Source organism: Pelophylax lessonae (assembly GCF_965119305.1).
Source record: "Pelophylax lessonae genome assembly, chromosome: 6".
NCBI lineage: Eukaryota > Metazoa > Chordata > Amphibia > Anura > Ranidae > Pelophylax > Pelophylax lessonae.
In genome coordinates this window covers 170,362,432-170,381,875 of record NC_138773.1, presented here as the reverse complement: position 1 = coordinate 170,381,875, position 19,444 = coordinate 170,362,432, and the positions used below count along the sequence as shown (strand labels likewise).

General features: G+C 49.4%; 1 protein-coding gene across 1 annotated transcript in view; it reads left to right on the top strand.

Moving 5' to 3' along the window:
• Positions 1–19,444, top strand: part of ZC3H15 (zinc finger CCCH-type containing 15) — a 58,008-nt gene that overhangs the window by 31,235 nt on the left and 7,329 nt on the right. Inside the window, exon 9 of the mRNA XM_082262488.1 lies at positions 12,256–12,382. Coding sequence (XP_082118614.1) covers positions 12,256–12,382 — 127 coding nt within the window. The remainder of the gene's footprint in view (positions 1–12,255; positions 12,383–19,444) is intronic.

Here is a 19,444-nt window from a genome sequence, read left to right as displayed (position 1 = left end):
GATCCTACATGGTTGCTCACATTGGCACTTGCAATGCGTTGTAGTCAGCCACCAGGTGCTATACAGGTCCAGGGTCAAGGTCCATTGGTATGGGACCTTGAAGACCCCTTCAGAGTTATGCCCACTGTGATGGGCAAAACCTGGATTTTATATACAGCCCAGGTAAGACAGGGTCACCCTGTATCTGTGGCTGTTACTGTAAAAGCTGGTGTTTTGTTTGGAATGTGTTCTCTTTACAGTATAAACTTTTCAAACGTGGTGGGTAAGATTCCACTACTTGGTGCTTAGTCCCAAGTAGATGACCAGATGTTGCATCACACCACTTCTGCCCAGAGCCCTTTTTATAAGGGTGCTTTCTTCCGACCTCTTCGCCACAAGCATTATTTACAGGATGAATTGTTGCATACTCCTTCCAGACACTATTACCCACCCTAGTATGTAAGGACCCTACAAGGGAAAATACAAACATAACAGCTGCCAAGTAATTGTATATCCCTGAACATTCATGCTAAAAATCACTGAGACAGGAAGATCTGAAATCCTCAATGCGTTTCTTAGACTACAAGTCTACTTTTTCAGGAGGAACATGGGAGCAGGATAGCTACATCAATACAAACAGGTAAGTATAGGTAAGGATCAGTGTTGCTCATCTTACTTTAAAAAAGTAATTAGTTACAGTTACAAATTACTTCTCCCAAAAAGTAATTGAGTTACTGACTCAGTTACCACATTGAAAAAGTAATTAGTTACTCAGCAAAGTAACTGCGACTTTTTTTACTAATTCTATAATGCAATTACGTTCTAGAAGATCTTTAATAGTGGTGGTGGTGTGGCACACTGTGGGGGTCCAGAGTCCTCCTAACTGTGAGTAACTGTATTTTGTTTTTTTTGGTACCTGCTGCCTGAAATGGTGGTGGCAGTGTAGCACACTGGTGGTGGTGGTGGTGGTGGCGGTGTGGCACACTGGTGGTGGCGGTGTGGCACACTGGTACTGGGACAGTAGAGCAGGGTCCCCATAGATCCCACTTTAGAGCAGGCCAGGGTCATCATCCATCCCCCTTTAGAGCAGGGTCCCCCAAAGATCCCCTTTAGAGCAGGCCATGCTCCCCATAGATCCCCCTTTAGGGAGAGGTCCCCATAGATCCCCGTTTAGAGCAGGGTCTCCATAGATCTATGGGGACCCTGCTCTAAAGGGAGATTTATGAGGACCCTTTTCTAAGTGTGGATCTATGGGGACCCTTCTCTAAAGGGGGATCTATGGGGACCCTGCTCTAAAGGGAGATTTATGAGGACCCTTTTCTAAGGGTGGATCTATGGGGACCCTGCTCTCAAGGGGGATATATGAGGAACCCTTCTCTAAAGGGGGATCTATGGGGACCTTTCTCTAAAGGGGGATCTATGGGGACCTTTCTCTAAAGGGGGATCTATGGGGACCTTTCTCTAAAGGGGATCTATGGGGACCTTGCTCTAAAGGGGGATTTATGAGGACCCTGCTCTAAAGTGGGATATATGGGGGACCCTGCTCCAAAGGGGGATCTATAGGGCCCCAGGGCCTGTTATAAAGGGGATCTAGGGGGACCGAGTTCTGAAGGGGATCTATAAGGGACCCTGCTCTAAAGGGGATCTATGGCACAGATCCCTCTTTAGAACAGGGTCGCCATAGATCCATCTTTAGAGCAGGCCAGCGTCCCCAAAGCTCCCCCTTTAGAGCAGGCCAGGCAGGGTCCCCCATATATCCCACTTTAGAGCAGGCCAGGCAGGGTCCCCCATATATCCCACTTTAGAGCAGGCAAGGCAGGGTCCCCCATATATCCCACTTTAGAGCAGGCCAGGCAGGGTCCCCCATATATCCCACTTTAGAGCAGGCCAGGCAGGGTCCCCCATATATCCCACTTTAGAGCAGGCCAGGCAGGGTCCCCCATATATCCCACTTTAGAGCAGGCCAGGCAGGGTCCCCCATATATCCCACTTTAGAGCAGGCCAGGCAGGGTCCCCCATATATACCACTTTAGAGCAGGCAAGGCAGGGTCCCCCATATATACCACTTTAGAGCAGGCAAGGCAGAGTCCCCCAAAGATCTCCTTTAATGATCGTTTTTGCTGTTATAGGAGGACACACACTCACAGTGCAGAACAAATGAATTGTTGACTTACATCTCTCATGAGAAGCTGGGACCCGGGCGGGCTGGACACACTGCAATGCTGAGACCGGCGGCGGCGGGCATGGCAGGCACGGGCAGCAGGTTAGAGGAAGAACTTGGAAGTTGCTTCCGTTCTTCCTTCAGAGCGGAGGACTCGGAGCCTGGGGGGCAGGGCAACCAATGCGCAAGGTGCAACTTGAGCAGTAGTGCACCTGATTGGCTAGGATACCGGCGGCAGCACGGTCCTACCAACCGACCTTGTCTGCGTCTCCTCCTCTTCTCTTCCTGTACCGCAGACAGCGGTCATAGAGGAGAGGGGGAATTACAATTATATCTACTGCCATCTAGTGGTGGTAGATGTAATTGCGGTAACGCAGCCGAAAGTAACGGCAGCGGCGTTACAGGGAAAGAACGAGTAATCAGATTACTTGTTACCCTCAAAAGTAACTGCGTTAAGTAACGCCGTTTACTTAAACGCAGTTACTACCATCACTGGTAAGGATAGTTCTACATATACAGTGGGTACGGAAAGTATTCAGACCCCCTTAAATTTTTCACTCTTTGTTATATTGCAGCCATTTGCTAAAATCATTTAAGTTCATTCTTCTTCCTCATGAATGTACACACAGCTCCCCATACTGACAGAAAAACACAGAATTGTTGACATTGTTGCAGATTTATTAAAAAAGAAAAACTGAAATATCACATGGTCCTAAGTATTCAGACCCTTTGCTCAGTATTTAGTAGAAGCCCCCTTTTGATCTAATACAGCCAGGAGTCTTTTTGGGAAAGATGCAACAAGTCTTTCACGCCTGGATTTGGGGATCCTCTGCCATTCCTCCTTGCAGATCCTCTCCAGTTCTGTCAGGTTGGATGGTAAACGTTGGTGGACAGCCATTTTTAGGTCTCTCCAGAGATGCTCAATTGGGTTTAAGTCAGGGCTCTGGCTGGGCCATTCAAGAACAGTCACGGAGTTGTTGTGAAGCCACTCCTTCGTTATTTTAGCTGTGTGCTTAGGGTCATTGTCTTGTTGGAAGGTAAACCTTCGGCCCAGTCTGAGGTCCAGAGCACTCTGGAGAAGGTTTTTGTCCAGGATATCCCTGTACTTGGCCGCATTCATCTTTCCCTCGATTGCAACCAGTCGTCCTGTCCCTGCAGCTGAAATACACCCCCGCAGCATGATGCTGCCACCACCATGCTTCACTGTTGGGACTGTATTGGACAGCTGATGAGCAGTGCCTGGTTTTCTCCACACATACCGCTTAGAATAAAGGCCAAAAAGTTCTTTCTCTTGCGTCCTCCGTCAGTCGCCGCCCACTCACAAGTCTTCACCAATGGGTATTGACCTTTTCTCCGCAGGAGTAGCTAGGCACAAGATTTGTTAATGACAAAAGCTTTTAGCATAGACACACCCCTAGGGGCTGTCCCCTTAGTCAATACCTCCCTGCACCAGCATTCCCAACTCAGTTTGATCTTGCCTAGCTTAGGAGTAGCAGGCTTTCCTGTGCTGGGGCTTCAGTCTCAGCCTTCTACCCTTTTTTGATTTTATTTCAGATGTTTTCTCTTTAATTTACTAGCTGTTTTTTTGTCATCTCTTAGTTAGGGATCTTCGGATGAAGATACATCGTGCGGAGCTGGGTCTCGGACTGGCCGCCCTGGATCCCAGGGCTGAGGGCCAGATGGATCCCCAGCCTGCCATCGAGCGTTCAGCTACGGTTCGCCCTGGCGCCATGAACGACCCATCCCAGCTCGCTGCAGGGATGCTGCCTGTGAGGTGGCTACCTCACTGGACGCCATTCTGCGGTCTTGTGCTGCGGTCCGCTGCGTCCCGGCTGCGACACTCCCTGTCATGAAGGATAGCGGTTTGTTCGCTTGGAGACGGCTCCCCACGCCATCCGGTACGGTAAGCACCTTCTGTGTGGGGTGTCAGTCTGTGGCTGTATGTACCCCCATGTCTGTGTAAAGTGCGGGCTCCCTGACAGATCCCTGTATGGGTTAGCATGCCTTTGTGGGCTGCGGGGGGGGGCCCCTCCCGCTCTGCTGTGAGATTCCTCTTGGGCGGAATGTGTGCAGACATGCTGCAGCGGCGGCCGCTATTGCGGTCCGCCATCTTTTTGCATAATGCTGTGGGTGGCCAGCTTTCCCCTGACCCTGTGCAGTGCTGTGTTTTGGCGCCATTTTGGTGAGGCGCGCTCGTTTTCGAGCACATGTCGGCGCCATTTTCTTGTAGCCTCTATCCCTCAGCCGAGCAGCCATTTTGCCGGAGCCTCATAGGCTATATAAGTCAGCCGGTTATTGCATCACTTCCTCTCTCTCTGGAACAGCGATCGGTGGCAGCAGCCTGTTTGTGCTCTCTCCAGGTTTTTCCTTCATTGTCCTGTCATTCCTTGCTCAGTGTTCTCTGTCCCTGCGGGGTCGGTGCATACAGTAGTATACGGTGGGCTGCGCTCGCCGTAGTGTTAAAGGGCCAGTACCTTTTTTTTCCTCTCATTGCTGTTGGGCATGGATTCTCAGGATAGCAAGTTTCCCCCCGCCCTGGTGGGGGACCAGGGGGCTGCTGCACCCCCCGAGGGGGCTGATCTGACCACTGTGGTGGCATCCTTAGTATCTCAGATGCAAGTGCTGATGGCTGAACGATCTGCAAAGAGGGCCAGGTTATCCATTTCCTCTGATTCAGAGGCGATGTGGCTGCTGTGGCTGGCGTGCCCTTCTCAGGGTCTCGCTCATCTCTGGACCTTATGGGGTCTGAGGGGGAGGCGGAGGTGGAAGGGGTTGATACTTCTCCCCCTGGCTCGCCTGAAGAGCTTGCACTAATGGATGAGCTGATCGCCTCCATAAAGGATACACTGCACCTGGAGGATGAGCCCACTCCTCCTGCTAGGGTGTCCTCTTTTGGGACGCACAGAACTCGCAAATCAGCGCAGGTTTTTCCCTGCCCTGCAGAGTTTCCTCATACTGTTAATGAGCAGTGGCGCAATTTAAAGAAGCCCTTTACAGTGCCAAATAAGTTTAAACTGCTTTATCCATTTGCGCCTTCCACCTACGAGCGTTGGTGTGTGGCGCCCCAGGTGGATCACGCTGTAGCTGTTTTGAACAAGGCTACTCTGGTTCCTACTGAGGATACTCCGGTTTTCCGGGATCCTACGGACAGGAGGTTGGAGTCTTTTGCCCGTCATGCATATATGGTTGCTGTCTCTATGCTCAAACCTATTTTTGCTTCGGTTATGGCGGCCCAGGCGGTGGCCGATTGGACGAAGGTGCTCAGGCGCACCCTGGTAGCTGATTCGGCTCTGCCGACCACGCTGGCTATGATGGATCAGATCCATCAGGGAGTCATGTACTTGTGTGATGCTGACTTTAGCTCCTTTGGCTGCACGCCTGTCTAGTGTGGCAGTGCTCAACCGTCGCCTGATATGGCTGAAAAGTTGGTCGGCCGACCAACCTTCTCGCAAAACATTGGCGGATTTTCGCGGGATCTCGCCTTTTCGGTGAGGCATTGGATAATCTGGTGAAAGGTGTTACTGGGGGCAAGAGTACTCTCTTACCCCAGAATCCCAAGCACAAGTCCTTCCGTGGCAAGCGGAACTCCTCGTTCAGGCCCTCTCAGGGGTCCTTTCGTGCCTTTCGGTCGCAATCCAAGGGCAAGCCCTTCAAAGGCCAAGGCTCCCAGAAGAAGCCGTGGGCGGGTAAGCAGAAATCCGGTCAAGCCGGCTCTGCAACCCATGCCAATTCCGCCTGAAGGGACGCCCTCACCCGCTTCAGGGGTGGGGGGACGTTTGCGCGGTTTCCTCCGACCTTGGCTGGTCCGCATTCAGGACAGATGGGTTCAGGAAATCGTTCGATCAGGTTAATAGATCGAATTTCTTTCTCGGCCGGCGGGCAGATTTTTTCCCTCAAATCTTCAGCAGTCTCCGGAGCGCTTGCAGGATCTGCACCTGGCGGTGCGGGACCTGCGGGCCCAGGGGGTGGTGGTTTCCGGTGCCTCGTCGGGACAGATTTCGGGGGTTTTACTCCAATCTGTTCACTGTGCCCAGAAAGGAGGGCAAGGTGCGTCCGATTCTGGACTTGAAAGCTCTGAACCGCTTTGTGCGGGTTCGGAAGTTCTGCATGGAATCCCTGCGCTCCGTGGTGGCCGCCCTGAGTCTGGGGGAGTTCATGGCCTCTATCGATCTGAAGAATGCGTACCTACACATCCCTATTTTCGAGGGTCACCAAAGGTACCTTCGATTCGCCATTGCGGAGGACCACTACCAATTTGTGGCGTTACCTTTCGGTCTCGCTTTGGCTCCGCGGGTTTTTACCAAGGTGCTGGCGCCGGTCCTGGCCCTGTTGCGAACACAGGGCATTGCTGTCTTGGGGTATCTGGACGATCTCCTGATAAGGTCGAACGCCAGCCAGAGCCTCTTGACAGACCTGTCCACCACGGTGCAGACACTGCAAGAGTTCGGTTGGACCATAAACATTCCGAAGTCGACTCTGTGCCCTTCGGTTCGCCTTCCCTATCTGGGGATGGTTCTGGACTCTGTCCAGGCGAAGGTTTTCCTACCGGAGGACACGCTCCGGACGCTTCAGGACGAGGTCAGGTCCCTCAGGGACAACGACAGCTCGTCTCTCCGGACATGCATGAGGTGTCTGGGGTTGATGGTCTCGGCCTTCGAGGCGATCCCCTTTGCCCAGTTTCACACGCGGGGTCTCCAGGCGGAGATTCTTGCAAAGTGGGACGGGCGACCGCAGTCCCTGGATCTGCGGGTCTCTCTGAGCCACCGCACCAGAGGGAATCTTCTGTGGTGGCTCCAGTCCCCGGCGGTGTCGGGGGGCAAGTCTTTTCGTCCATTGTTGTGGACGGTGGTCACCACGGATGCCAGCCTGTCGGGCTGGGGTGGTGTCCTGGGCGTTCTGTCCGCACAGGGAACTTGGTCGGAGGAGGAATCCTCCCTTCCGATCAACTTTCTGGAATTGCGAGCGATAAAGCTTTGCCTTCTGCGATGGTCGGAACGGCTTCAGGGCCATCCAGTTCGGGTTCAGACGGACAATGCCACCGCGGTGGCTTACATCAACCATCAAGGGGGCACCAGGAGTGCCCGAGCGGCTCGGGAAGTGGCCGACATTCTGTCTTGGGCCGAGATGCATGTCCCGGCGATAACGGCAGTTCACATTCCGGGGGTGGAGAACTGGCAGGCGGAATATCTGAGTCGCCAAACCCTGGACCAGGGGGAATGGTCCCTTCACCCGGATGTCTTCCAGATGTTGTGCGCGAAGTGGGGTTCACCGGATGTGGACCTGTTCGCGTCTCGTCTAAACAACAAGGTGGAAAGGTTCGTGGCAAGAACGCGCGATCCTCGGGCGGACGCCTCGGACGCGTTAGTGGCGCCTTGGCATCAGTATCATCTGATGTATGCCTTTCCCCCGATTCAGCTGCTGTCCAGGCTCCTTCGCAGGTTAGCCTCGGAACCGCATACGGTAATTCTGGTGGCACCGGACTGGCCTCACCGGTCTTGGTACGCAGACCTCGTCAATCTGGCAGTCGACACTCCGTGGCGCTTGCCGCTTCGGGAAGACCTTCTGTCTCAAGGGCCGATATTCCATCCTGCTTTACAGTCGCTGGCTTTAACGGCCTGGCTGTTGAAAGCTAGGTCCTGAAGGATAGGGGTTTTCTCTTCTGAGGTCATCCCCACTTTGATCAAGGCTAGGAAAGCCTCTTCGGGGAAGATTTACTACCGTACTTGGAAAGCATACTTTGCCTGGTGTGAGTCCAGGGGGTATTCCCCTTGCTCATACTCGGTGTCGAGAGTGTTGGCTTTCCTCCAAACTGGAGTGGACCAGCGTTTGGCGCTGGCCACGATTAAGGGCCAGGTTTCTGCGCTGGCCGTTCTTTTTCAGCGCCCTGTGGCGTCAAATTCGTTGATTCGCACCTTTGTTCAAGGGGTGCGCCATTTGGCCCCTCCTCGGAGGGAGCCTTTGCCTCCGTGGGACTTGAACCTAGTTCTGTCCGTGTTGCAGCGTGCTCCCTTTGAAAAGATCAGGGATATCTCGTTGCCTCTGTTGTCCAAATAGGTGGCCTTTTTGGTGGCGATCACTTCGGCTCGCAGGGTGTCGGAGCTGGCGGCCTTGTCCTGCAGCTCTCCCTACTTGGTGCTTCACAAGGATAAGGTGGTCTTGCGACCTATTCCATCCTTTCTTCCGAAAGTGGTCTCGGATTTTCACCTTAATGAACACATTGTCTTGCCTTCGCTCTGCGCGAAGCCACAGCATCCGAAGGAGGTTGCCTTGCATTCCTTGGATGTTGTCCAGTCGATGAGGGTTTACCTGTCGTCTACTAAATCTTTTCGCAAGTCTGATTCCCTCTTTGTCCTTCCTTGGGGACCTCGGAAGGGCATGGCGTCGGCTGCGACAATCGCCAAATGGATCAGACAAACCATTGTGCAGGCCTATGCTTTGAAGGGGAAGGTTCCACCCTTCCCTGTGAAGGCGCACTCTACCAGGTCCTTGAGTACGTCTTGGGCTTTCCGGCATCAGGCTTCTGTGGCCCAGGTGTGTAAGGCGGCGACTTGGTCGTCCGTTCACACCTTTTCAAAGTTTTATAAGGTGGATGTTCTGGCATCGGCCGATGCCTCCTTTGGCCGTAAAGTTCTCAGTGCGGCAGTGCCTTAGGGACCCTTGTTTTTGGGTCCTTGGCTGTTGGGGTGTTTTACCCCTGGGTTACTTGTTTTCCTGGGTTGTTGCTCCTGTTGAGCACGTTTTCCTGTTGCCCAGTTGGTTCTCTTACTATGGTAAGGTTCCTTTCTCTGATGTGGGTACTGCGTTGCTTGATATGCGGCTGCGTCTCCCACCCCTCATGTCTACACTGCTTTGGGACATCCCATTGGTGAAGACTTGTGAGTGGGCGGCGACTGTCGGAGGACGTAAGAGAAAACGGAATTTTTGTAAAATCTTACCGTAAAATTCCTTTCTCTGAGTCCACCGACAGTCGCCGCCCCCCGCCCCTCTTTTGGGGTTTTTGTGTACTCTTACTGCTATGCTACCAAACTGAGTTGGGAATGCTGGTGTAGTGAGGTATTGACTAAGGGGACAGCCCCTAGGGGTGTGTCTATGCTAAAAGCTTTTGTTATTAACAAATCTTGTGCCTAGCTACTCCTGCGGAGAAAAGGTCAATACCCATTGGTGAAGACTTGTGAGTGGGTGGCGACTGTCGGAGGGCTCAGAGAAAGGAATTTTACGGTAAGATTTTACAAAAATTCCGTTATTTTGGTCTCCTCAGACCAGAGAATCTTATTTCTCACCATCTTGGAGTCCTTCAGGTGTTTTTTTTTTTTTTTTAGCAAACACCATGCGGGCTTTCATGTGTCTTACACTGAGGAGAGGCTTCCGTCGGGCCACTCTGCCATAAAGCCCCGACTGGTGGAGGGCTGCAGTGATGGTTGACTTTCTACAACTTTCTCCCATCTCCTGACTGCATCTCCTGACTGCATCTCTGGAGCTCAGCCACAGTGATCTTTGGGTTCTTCTTTACCTCTCTCACCAAGGCTCTTCTCCCCCGATTGCTCAGTTTGGCCGGACGGCCAGCTCTAGGAAGGGTTCTGGTCGTCCCAAACGTCTTCCATTTGAGGATTATGGAGGCCACTGTGCTCTTAGGAACCTTAAGTGCAGCAGAAATCTTTTTGTAACCTTGGCCAGATCTGTGCCTTGCCACAATTCTGTCTCTGAGCTCTTCAGGCAGTTCCTTTTTGACCTCATGATTCTCATTTGCTCTGACATGCATTGTGATCTGGAAGGTCTTATATAGACAGGTGTGTGGCTTTCCTAATCAAGTCCAATCAGTATAATCAAACACAGCTGGACTCAAATGAAGGTGTAGAACCATCTCAAGGATGATCAGAAGAAATGGAAAGCACCTGAGTTAAATATGAGTGTCACAGCAAAGGGTCTGAATACTTAGGACCATGTGATATTTCAGTTTTTCTTTTTTAATAAATCTGCAACAATGTCACCAATTCTGTGTTTTTCCGTCAATATGGGGAGCTGTGTGTACATTCATGAGGAAGAAGAATGAACTTAAATGATTTTAGCAAATGGCTGCAATATAACAAAGAGTGAAAAATTTAAGGGGGTCTGAATACTTTCCGAACCCACTATAAGTGTAGGTGGGGGGAAAAAAACTCCACTTACTGAAATAACAAAATTTCCTCATTTTAATGTTAAAATCACTAAAGGCATGATTTGCAACCATCCAAAGTTTCGTAGTAGAGAGATATGAACGGAGTCAAACAGCTGAAAATCCTATTCATAAGAAGTATAGATCTATATGAGAAAGGGAGAATTAAAGAAGCACCGTTTTTTACACATTTATGTTTAGTGATTAAATTTTTATATATATATATATATATATATATATATATATATATATATATATATATATATTATCTATCTATATCCCTATAAACAAAAAAAGTGACCATTTTGAAAAAATATTTTTCACACATTTTATATGAAATTCTAAAAGAAAAAAACTTAATCTAAATTTTTTAACATTTTAGGCCAATTTGTTTTCTGCTACATATTTTTGGTAAAAATAAGCGTGTTTTGATTGGTTTGCACAAAACGTATTGTGTTTACGAACTACGGGAAAGATTTGTCTTTTTTTTTTTTAACTAGTAATAGTGGCGATCTGCTATATTAGTATTATTATTAATTATTATTATTAATTATTATTATATTTTTTTTTTTTTCGGGTCTGCGACATTGCGGCGGACAGATCGGACCCCTGACTGACATTTTTGACACTTTTGGGGGTACCAGTGACATTACTATAAATATGCACTGTTACTGTAAAAAGGACACTGGCAGGGAAGGGGTTAACTTGGTGATCAAGGGGTTAGTTAAGTTTGTGTCCCTAGGGGCGTGATTCTAACTGTCAGGGGGAGTGGCTTGTTAGATCATCACAGAGACATACAATTCTACATAGCAGGATGGCATAGCCTCTGTGATGATCTAAGGGAGAATGACAGACGGCTGTGTTTACATCAGCTGTCTGTCTTTCTCCCTCTCCTGAGGGAGATTGCGAGTGGCCGCCAGACACTGACTCTCTTCCATTCCTTGGTTACTCTGCATTGCTTGCTACAAAACTCGCAAAGTAGGGGAAAGTTATAGAGGTGCGTCCTGTCACCTGAAGATGCAAGCCTGTAACCCAGAGTCTGTGTCCTGTCGTTTTGCCTGCGTCCTGTACTCCAAGATATGGAATTTACATCTAAGTCCAAATTCTTATACAATAGAGGAGAGGACAGAAAGGTGTGGGTGCCCATGGGGATCTTCAATGTACAACAGTGCCAGATCCGAAGTTATTAAACCTGACAGCACTGGATGTTTTGGCATGTTGGTACTGAAATGTACATCCTTATTTCTTTTGGTTCTCAAAGTGAAAACCTTCAAGCAATTGCTGGATGGTTCAAAATACCTTGCATTTTCCTTTTCACTCTTCAAGGTGAATCTGCTTTACCCACACAGGGCATAGTAACTGGTTCACTTGAAGTTGGCTCTCCCCAGCAGCATAAACTTTCCTTCCTTTTGTTCCCCCACTGCCCTGTTCTGCCACCAGAGTAAAAGATGGTTCCTTTATAAGTAACAAGTTGCTGGATTTGGAGCTTCAGAGAGTTGTAAGTCCCATGCAACTTCATGTCCAGATGTACTAGTTTTACTTTTGGCTGCTGATGTTGATGCGTATATAAAGGAGTGGAGCACTCTCAACATTTATTTGTGTGCACAGTAGACTCCTTTTTATTGCCACTTTTTATTTTGGAGGGATATTTTTATCACCTAAAGCTGTGATAGCGAACCTTGGCACCCCAGATGTTTTGGAACTACAATTCTCATGATGCTCATGCACTCTGCAGTGTAGTTGATAATCATGGGAAATGTAGTTCCAAAACATCTGGGTGCCAAGGTTTACCATCACTGACCTAAAGTAAGGTCTATCCAGTGTGCCTGAACAGAAACATTTCAATAATTGTTTGCTCTCATTTTGAAGGTACCTATTTATTCATAAATATGTTACCTGTTAGGTCTGAAACCAAAATTTTCAGAAAAATCTTTTTCACAAGTGTGTTTTTGTTTCTTTAAAGACTGACAGTTCAGATGTTCAAGATATTGATCTCAGTCGGTTTGTCCTGAAAGATGTTGACGAAACTGGAATAACCGTAGCCAGCAGTGAACGTTTCAGCTCATATATCACATCAACAGATAGAGAAGGTAAGTTAATGGTACCCATTCTGTGTTTCAGCAGTTCTTTAGTTAATTTACAGAGTTTGCATAGTGTCCCTTCTCCAACCATAAGTTAGCATTTTCCCTTTTACATGCACCCACCAAGATTAATTGGGAGATTTACATTTCTCTTTTGTTCTTCACTGATGGACACAGCTCTCCATTATTCAGAACTATAAGGATATACCTGTATTGCCGCCTACAGGAGTAGGACATGAGGCAGAAAGAAATTCTCCCCCCCCCCCCCCCCCCCCTCTGCTACAGGTCTCCAGTTTTTTTTCTGCCTAGTCGGGAGTAAGGACCTAGTTCCCTGCTGGGATTTCTGGTCCTGACAATTTTTCTTTTCTTTTTTAATTGCTTTTTTTTCCCCACAAGATCTACAATCAACTGCCGGACTGGGTGACCGGCTGGATAATCTAGATCTAGTGGTTCCATAAGTCTGGCCAGCGCTGGGTCTGCTGAGGTGGGCCTCTTCCTGGACCAGGGCGGCCAGCAAGTTAAACGTCTAGCTGGGACACATATGACTGGCTGCCTATAGTCAGCGTCAGTGTTACGCTGGCCAACAGCCCCCCCACGTCAGTGGCAAGGAGGTTCTGTCTTGGGAGTGTTGCACGCATGCTGGACTGGTAAGTAGATGCCTCCTTCCTGGAGAGTATTGGGGCATGGGTATTCAGGGGTTTTCATTCAAGCCTGTTCATGGTCCAAAATAAGGAGTGCTAGGTTCGTCCAATTCTGGACCTTGGGGCTCTGAACTGCTTGTGCGGGTACCGAAGTTTAGAATGGAGTCCATTCACACGGTGGTGGCATCCCTTAATCAGGGACTTTCTTGCGTTTTATCGGCATCAAGGATGCTTCCCTGCACATTACAATTTGTCCCTGACACTAGCGCTTCCTCTGTTTTTGCTGCAGGAAAGGGGCATTGCCAGTTTGTGGCGTTACCCTTGGATCGCTCCTCGGGTCTTCCCAAAGTGTTGGTCCCATTTCTGGCATTGCTATGTCAGCGAGGGATTGCGGTACTGGGTTCCCTGGACAATTTCCTACTGTGAGCAGAGTCCTCTTCTGCCCTGATGGGCGAGGTAGGGATCACTATACAGACCCTGAAAGAATTTGGTTGGCCTCTGAATTACCAGTGGTTTGCTCTGATTCCATCCAGAAAAGGGGATTATCTGGGTCTGACTCTGGATTCAGCTCCAGTCAGAGTGTTCTTTCCTCTGGACAATTTCCAGAAGTTGCGTGCTGCGATTCATCTACTGCTGTCCAGCAGGTGGTCCTCCCTCAAGACTTGCATGCGGGTGCTGGGCCTGATGGTATCTACCTTCGAGGCGGTTCAGTTTGCACAGTTCCATAGGAGGTCTCTTCAAGGGAGATCCTGGTAAAACAGAGAGAAATGTCCAAGGTCCTTCGAACAATCCGATCCGGCTGCCTCCGGAAACCAGCGCTTCCCTGGTTGGTGGATTTGTTCCCTGGTTGGTGGATTTGTTCCCCGGCTCTTCTGCAGGGAAAATCCTTGCTCCCCTTCGTATTGGACGGTGGTCGCCACGGATGCCAGTCTATCCGGGTGGGGGTGGTCCTGGGATTGAGCTATGCTCAGGGCTATTGGACACTGGAAGAGTCCAGACTACCGATCAATGTCTTGGAGCTTTGAGCGATCAGGATGTGCCTGGCTCACTTGAAGGATTGTCTCCAGGGGCTACTGGTACGGTTCTAGTCGGACAGTGGTGGTGGCCTATGTCAATCGCCAGGGCCTGTATTTGCAGCCCTGGAAGTAGCTGGCATCTTCTCCCTTGTACATAGAGTGGAAGGACCAGGAGTGAAAAACTGGCAGGCAGACTATCTCAGTCAGCAGGCATTGGACCAAGGGGAGTGGTCCCTTCACCCAGACATGTTTCACATATGTCTTCGATGGGGTTCCCCTGAGGTTGATCTGTTGGCGTCCTGGCTCAACAGAAAGGTGCAGAGGTTCGTGGTAGGGTCATGGGGTCTGGTGGACGCCACAGATGCTTTGGTGGCCCCGTGGGGCCAGTATTGCCTGATGTACGCTTTTCCTCCTCAAGCTTCTGCCGTGGCTTTTACGCAGGATCGAGGCCTGAAGGAATTCCGGCCATTCTACTGGCCTCTCCGTTCTTAGTACGCAGACCTAGTGCCATTTGTCGCCGATGTCCCTTGGAGACTGTCTTTCGGAAAGGATCTGCTGTCCCAATGGCTGATCTTCCATCCTGCTTTGCTGTCGCTGACTTTGATGGCCTGGCTGTTGAAAGTCAGGTACTGAGGGATAGAGGTTTGCCTGATTCCGACACTGGTAAAGGCTAGAAAGTCTACTTCTAGGAAGATCTACCATTGTATGTGGAAAGTGTACATTACGTGGTGTGAGTCAATTGGAGTTCACCCTCACTCGTTTTTGGTGGCTCCGATTTTTGACTTTTCTTTAACAAGGTGTTGAGCAGAAATTGGCCTTGAGTACCATCAAGGGCCAGGTGTTGGCCTTGGCGGGCTTTTTTCAGCGACCCCTTTTATTCAAGGGGTTCGACCTCTGACTCCACTGGTACGGTCTTCTGTACCGCCTTCAAAGCTGAACTTGGTGCTTTTAAGTTTTCCAGAACCCTCTCTTTGCTTATGTTTGGGAGATGTCCCAGAAGGTGGCCTCTTTGGTGGCTATCACCTCTGCTCGCAGGATGTTGGAGTTGGCGGCGTTATCTTGTCATACCCCTACTTGGTGGTCCACAAGATGAGGTTGTTCTTCGCCCATGTCAGTTGTACCTTCCTAAGGCTGCCTCGGATTTCCATTTGAATGAAGACATTGTGTTGCCTTCCCTGTGTCCCAGGCTCACATCCTGATTTTTATTTGCTTACCCTGGATGTGGTTCAGGCGATTTGGGTGTATCTGGCAGCCACAGAGTCTTTTCGGAGGTCAGATGCACTGTTTGTGATCCCGAAAAGGCCAAGAATAGGGCTGTCCGCTTCGTTTGCGACCATTTCCAGATGGATCAGACAGATGATGACTTGTGCTTATTCTATCAAGGGTCATTTTCCTTCTTTCCCTGTAACAGCGCACTCTACTTGGGCGCTTGGTGTGCTTATGGACCTTCCGTCATCAGTGGTGCAAGTTTGCAAGGTGGCCACTTGGTCATTGGTGCACACTTTCACTGATTCTACAAAGTGGATGTGTTTGGCATCTGTGGATGCTTCCTTTGCTCGCAAAGTTTTTTTTGCAGGCTGCTATTTAGAGGGCTTGCTCCCTCTTTGGGGGTGTATTGTTCAGGAGGGCTCCAGTTGGTTTTTGTTTTGAGCTCCTGTTTTACCTGGTTGGCTATTTGTTTTAGCCTTTTTTTTTTTTTTTTTTTTTTTTTTTTTTTGTCCCACCCTTCGTGTTTGGCACTGCTTGGAGACGTCCCTATGGTTCTGAATAATGAAGAGCTGTGTCAATCAATGAACAAAAGAAAATGCCGTAAAATCCATTTCTCAGAGTTAATTGACGGACACTGCACCCTCCCCTCTATGGAGTTGTAATACTTTTGACACTGCTTGTTACTAAACTGAAGACCTATAGCAGAGAGTGGGAGTATATCACCTGGGACTGCCCATAGGCGTAGCATATGTAGGGTGCGTTTGCACCACACGTGAGGTATTGATGCGAATGTTAGCGCGAGGGCAATAATTCTAGCACAAGACCTCCTCTGTAGATCTAAACTGGTAACCTGTAAACATTTTTAAAGCGTTACCTATGGAGATTTTTTTTTTTCAAATATATTTTAAAGATTGAACAAAAGGCAAGTACAGTACAAGGCAATCAAAACAGTCCAGTAACATGAGGCATTCAGCAATCCGAGAATACGACCATCTTATGTAGAGTAAATACCAACTCCAGAAGTCATGTAGAGACATTGGCATTGTCAACACCATAAAAGGGACAACAGACCCAGCGTAAGTGTCATAGGCACTAAGACCGAGAAGAAAGCAGAGGAAAAAGGGAAAAAAAAAAGGGGGGGAACGGCACAACAGGGTAGAACAGAATGGGGGGGGGGGAGGCCACATGAGGCCACGTGCCACATGCCCCCCCCCCCCCCCCCCGGCGCACATTTAAAGATTTTGGAGATTTTTTAAGTACCGTTTGGCACCATTCTGAGAGCGTGCACAATTTTAAAGTGTGACACGTTGGGTCTCTACTCAGTGTAACCTCCTCTTTTACATTCTACAAAAACATTGTGGTAAATATTATGTTTGGTTTTTTTTCCTAATTCATTAAAGTATATTTTTTTTCCGTGTGACACAAATTGCAACAATCACCATTTTATTCTCTAGGTTCTCTGCTAAAAAAAAAAAAAAGTTTGGGGTTCTGAGTAATTTTGTGTGTGTAACATAAATTGCTAATCAGCCAAACGCATGACAGCAACTCAATGCATTTAGCATGAAGACGACTTGCCGAAGTGCAAACTAAGCATTAGAATAAGGGAGAAAGGGGTTTTAAGTGACTTTGAATGGGGCATGGTTGTTGGGTTCCAGACGGGCATGTCTAAGCATTTAAACTACTGATCTTCTGGGATTTGTACACACAGCCATCTCTAAGGTTTAGAGAGAATGGTCCAATAAAGAGAAAATATCTAGTGAGCGGCAGTTTTGTGGACGAAAATGCCTGGTTAATGTCAGTGGTTGAATGGGCAGACTGACTCAAGATGATAGGCAACAGTAACTCAAACAACCACTCGTTTATAACCAAGGTATACAAAATACCATCTGTGAACTCTCCATACATTGAATCTGCTGCTGTAGCCCATCTGCTTCAAGAAGACAACACTGGGTGGTACTCCTGTCAGCTAAAAACCAGAAACTGAGGCTACAATTCCCACAGGCACACCAAAATTGAACAACCAAAGCTTTGCCTGGTCTAGTGAGTCTCCATTTTAGCTGCGTCATTCAGATGGCGGGGTCGGAATTTGGCGTAAACAGCATGAAAGCATGGATCCATCCTGCTATGTATCAACAGTTCAGGCTGGTGGTGGTGTAATGGTGTGGGGGATATTTTCTTGGCACACTTTGAGCCGCTTCGTACCAATTGAGCATCGGTTTAATGCTACGGTCGTGGAGTTTAAACATATGTTTAATTGGTACTAAGAAGCCCAAAGTTTGCCCAGAAAATATCCCGCACACAATTACACCACCACCAGCCTGAACCTTTGCTAAATGGCAGGATGGATCCATGCTTTCATGTTTTACGTCAAATTCTGACCCTACCATCTGAATGTCGCAGCTGAAATCGACACTCCACGAGACAAGCAAAGTTGTTTTTTTTCCCCCAATATTCTATTGTCCAATTTGAGCCTGTGCGACTTGTAGCCTCAGTTTCTTGTTCTGAACTGACAGGATTGGCACCCGGTGTGATCTTCTGCTGATGTAGCCCATCTGCTTCAAGGTTCCATCCATCTTGGTTGTAACGAGTGGTTATTTAGGTTACTGATGCCTTTCTATCATCTCAAACCTGTCTGCCCATTCTCCGCTGACATCTACAAGGCATTTTCGTTCACAACTGCTGCTCTCTGGATATTTTCTATTTTTCGGACCAGTCTCTGTAAACCCTAGAGAAAGTTGTGCACGAAAATCACAGTAGATCAGCAGTTTTTGAAATCTTTAGAGCAGCCCGTCTGGCACGAACCATGTCACCTTCAAAGTCACCTAAATCCCCTTTCTCTATCGTTCATTGACGGACGCAGTTCTCTCTAATTCATATCAGTAGGGTTATACTGCCCCCTACAGGAGTAGGACAGTAGGCAGGAAAAAGTTCTGGCTACGCCTATGGGCAGTCCCGAAGGGTACACCCTCTTTCCTCTTTCTTCCTGCATAGGATGTCAGTTTTAATCTTAATTAGTCAGGAGTAAGGACCTAGTTCCTTGCTGGGATCTCTGGTCCTGGCATATAAAGTGTTTGTTTTTTTTTTTTGTTTTTTTTTTTTATGTAGAATTTTTTTTCTTTTTAGCTAGCCTTTTTTTCTCAGGAACTTTTTTTTCCTGTGAGATCCTCAAGCAATTATGCCGGCCTGGGCGACAGACTGGACCCCCATATCCAGTGGTCACCCCAGTCTGGCCAGCGAGTGCGTGCAGGCCTTAGCTCCGCACTGGGTCGGCCGCGACATAGTCCCACTGGACAGGGACTGGCCCCACGAGTTAAAACGTCTCGCCAGGACGCACACAACAGGGTCGAGGCTGATGTCGCAGCGTTCCTATTTGGCCGACAGCCCCCCTACTCCGGTGGCGTGGGGTCCTGTCAAGAGATGGCGCCCGCCTGTGTTCCTGGTATGGTGAGTAAATGTCCCCCCCTTCCCTGGCGGATTCTGGGGTGGACGCGGGCCCTCTCCCTGGGACGGTCGGACCCTCGCACTCCTGGGTTTCCCTCTGTCCTATTGTGATCCCCCCCCCCCCACGTGGGGGACTGTTTGGGCCTACCTGAGCATGGGGCCTAGTGAGCAGGCCGTATGGGGGGCCGGGCGAGTTCGCTGTTAGCAGTGCTCAATGATTGTGCGGGGGGGGGGGGGGGGGGCGCCTTGCTGGGGTTCTCCTGAAGTGGATGGTGCAGATGGGCGTTTGGGGGTCCCCGATTGCCGCGATTTTTGGGGAGGGCCGCCATTTTGTTGTAGCCTCTACTGCTTCTATGGATGCGGCCATCTTGGTACACCCGTTTTCGGCCATTTTGCTGGAGATTTTTTGCAGTGAAGGCCGATGGGAGTGCCTGAAGGACAGTGAGCCTTGAGGGTGGGTGGTCTCTCCCTCTCTGTGGGGGTCTGTTAGCGCGTGCCCTACCTCCGGAAGGCGCTGTACAGTATGGACCCTGCAGGCCATTTTTTCCCACCTGACCCCCTCACGGAGGCCGCAGGGCCTTCCAGATCTCCACTGTCCGTCTATGCCTTTTTGGCAGTTCGGGATGCATTTGTGCCCAGGGGGTGGTGGTAGGTGCGCTAAAACGTTTCTCTACCTACCCCTGCCTCTTCTGATGTCTCGAGTCTGAGTCTGGCTCAGCCGCCGCAGACGTGGGCCTCCCTGCCAGGTCTGTTACCTCGCGCCC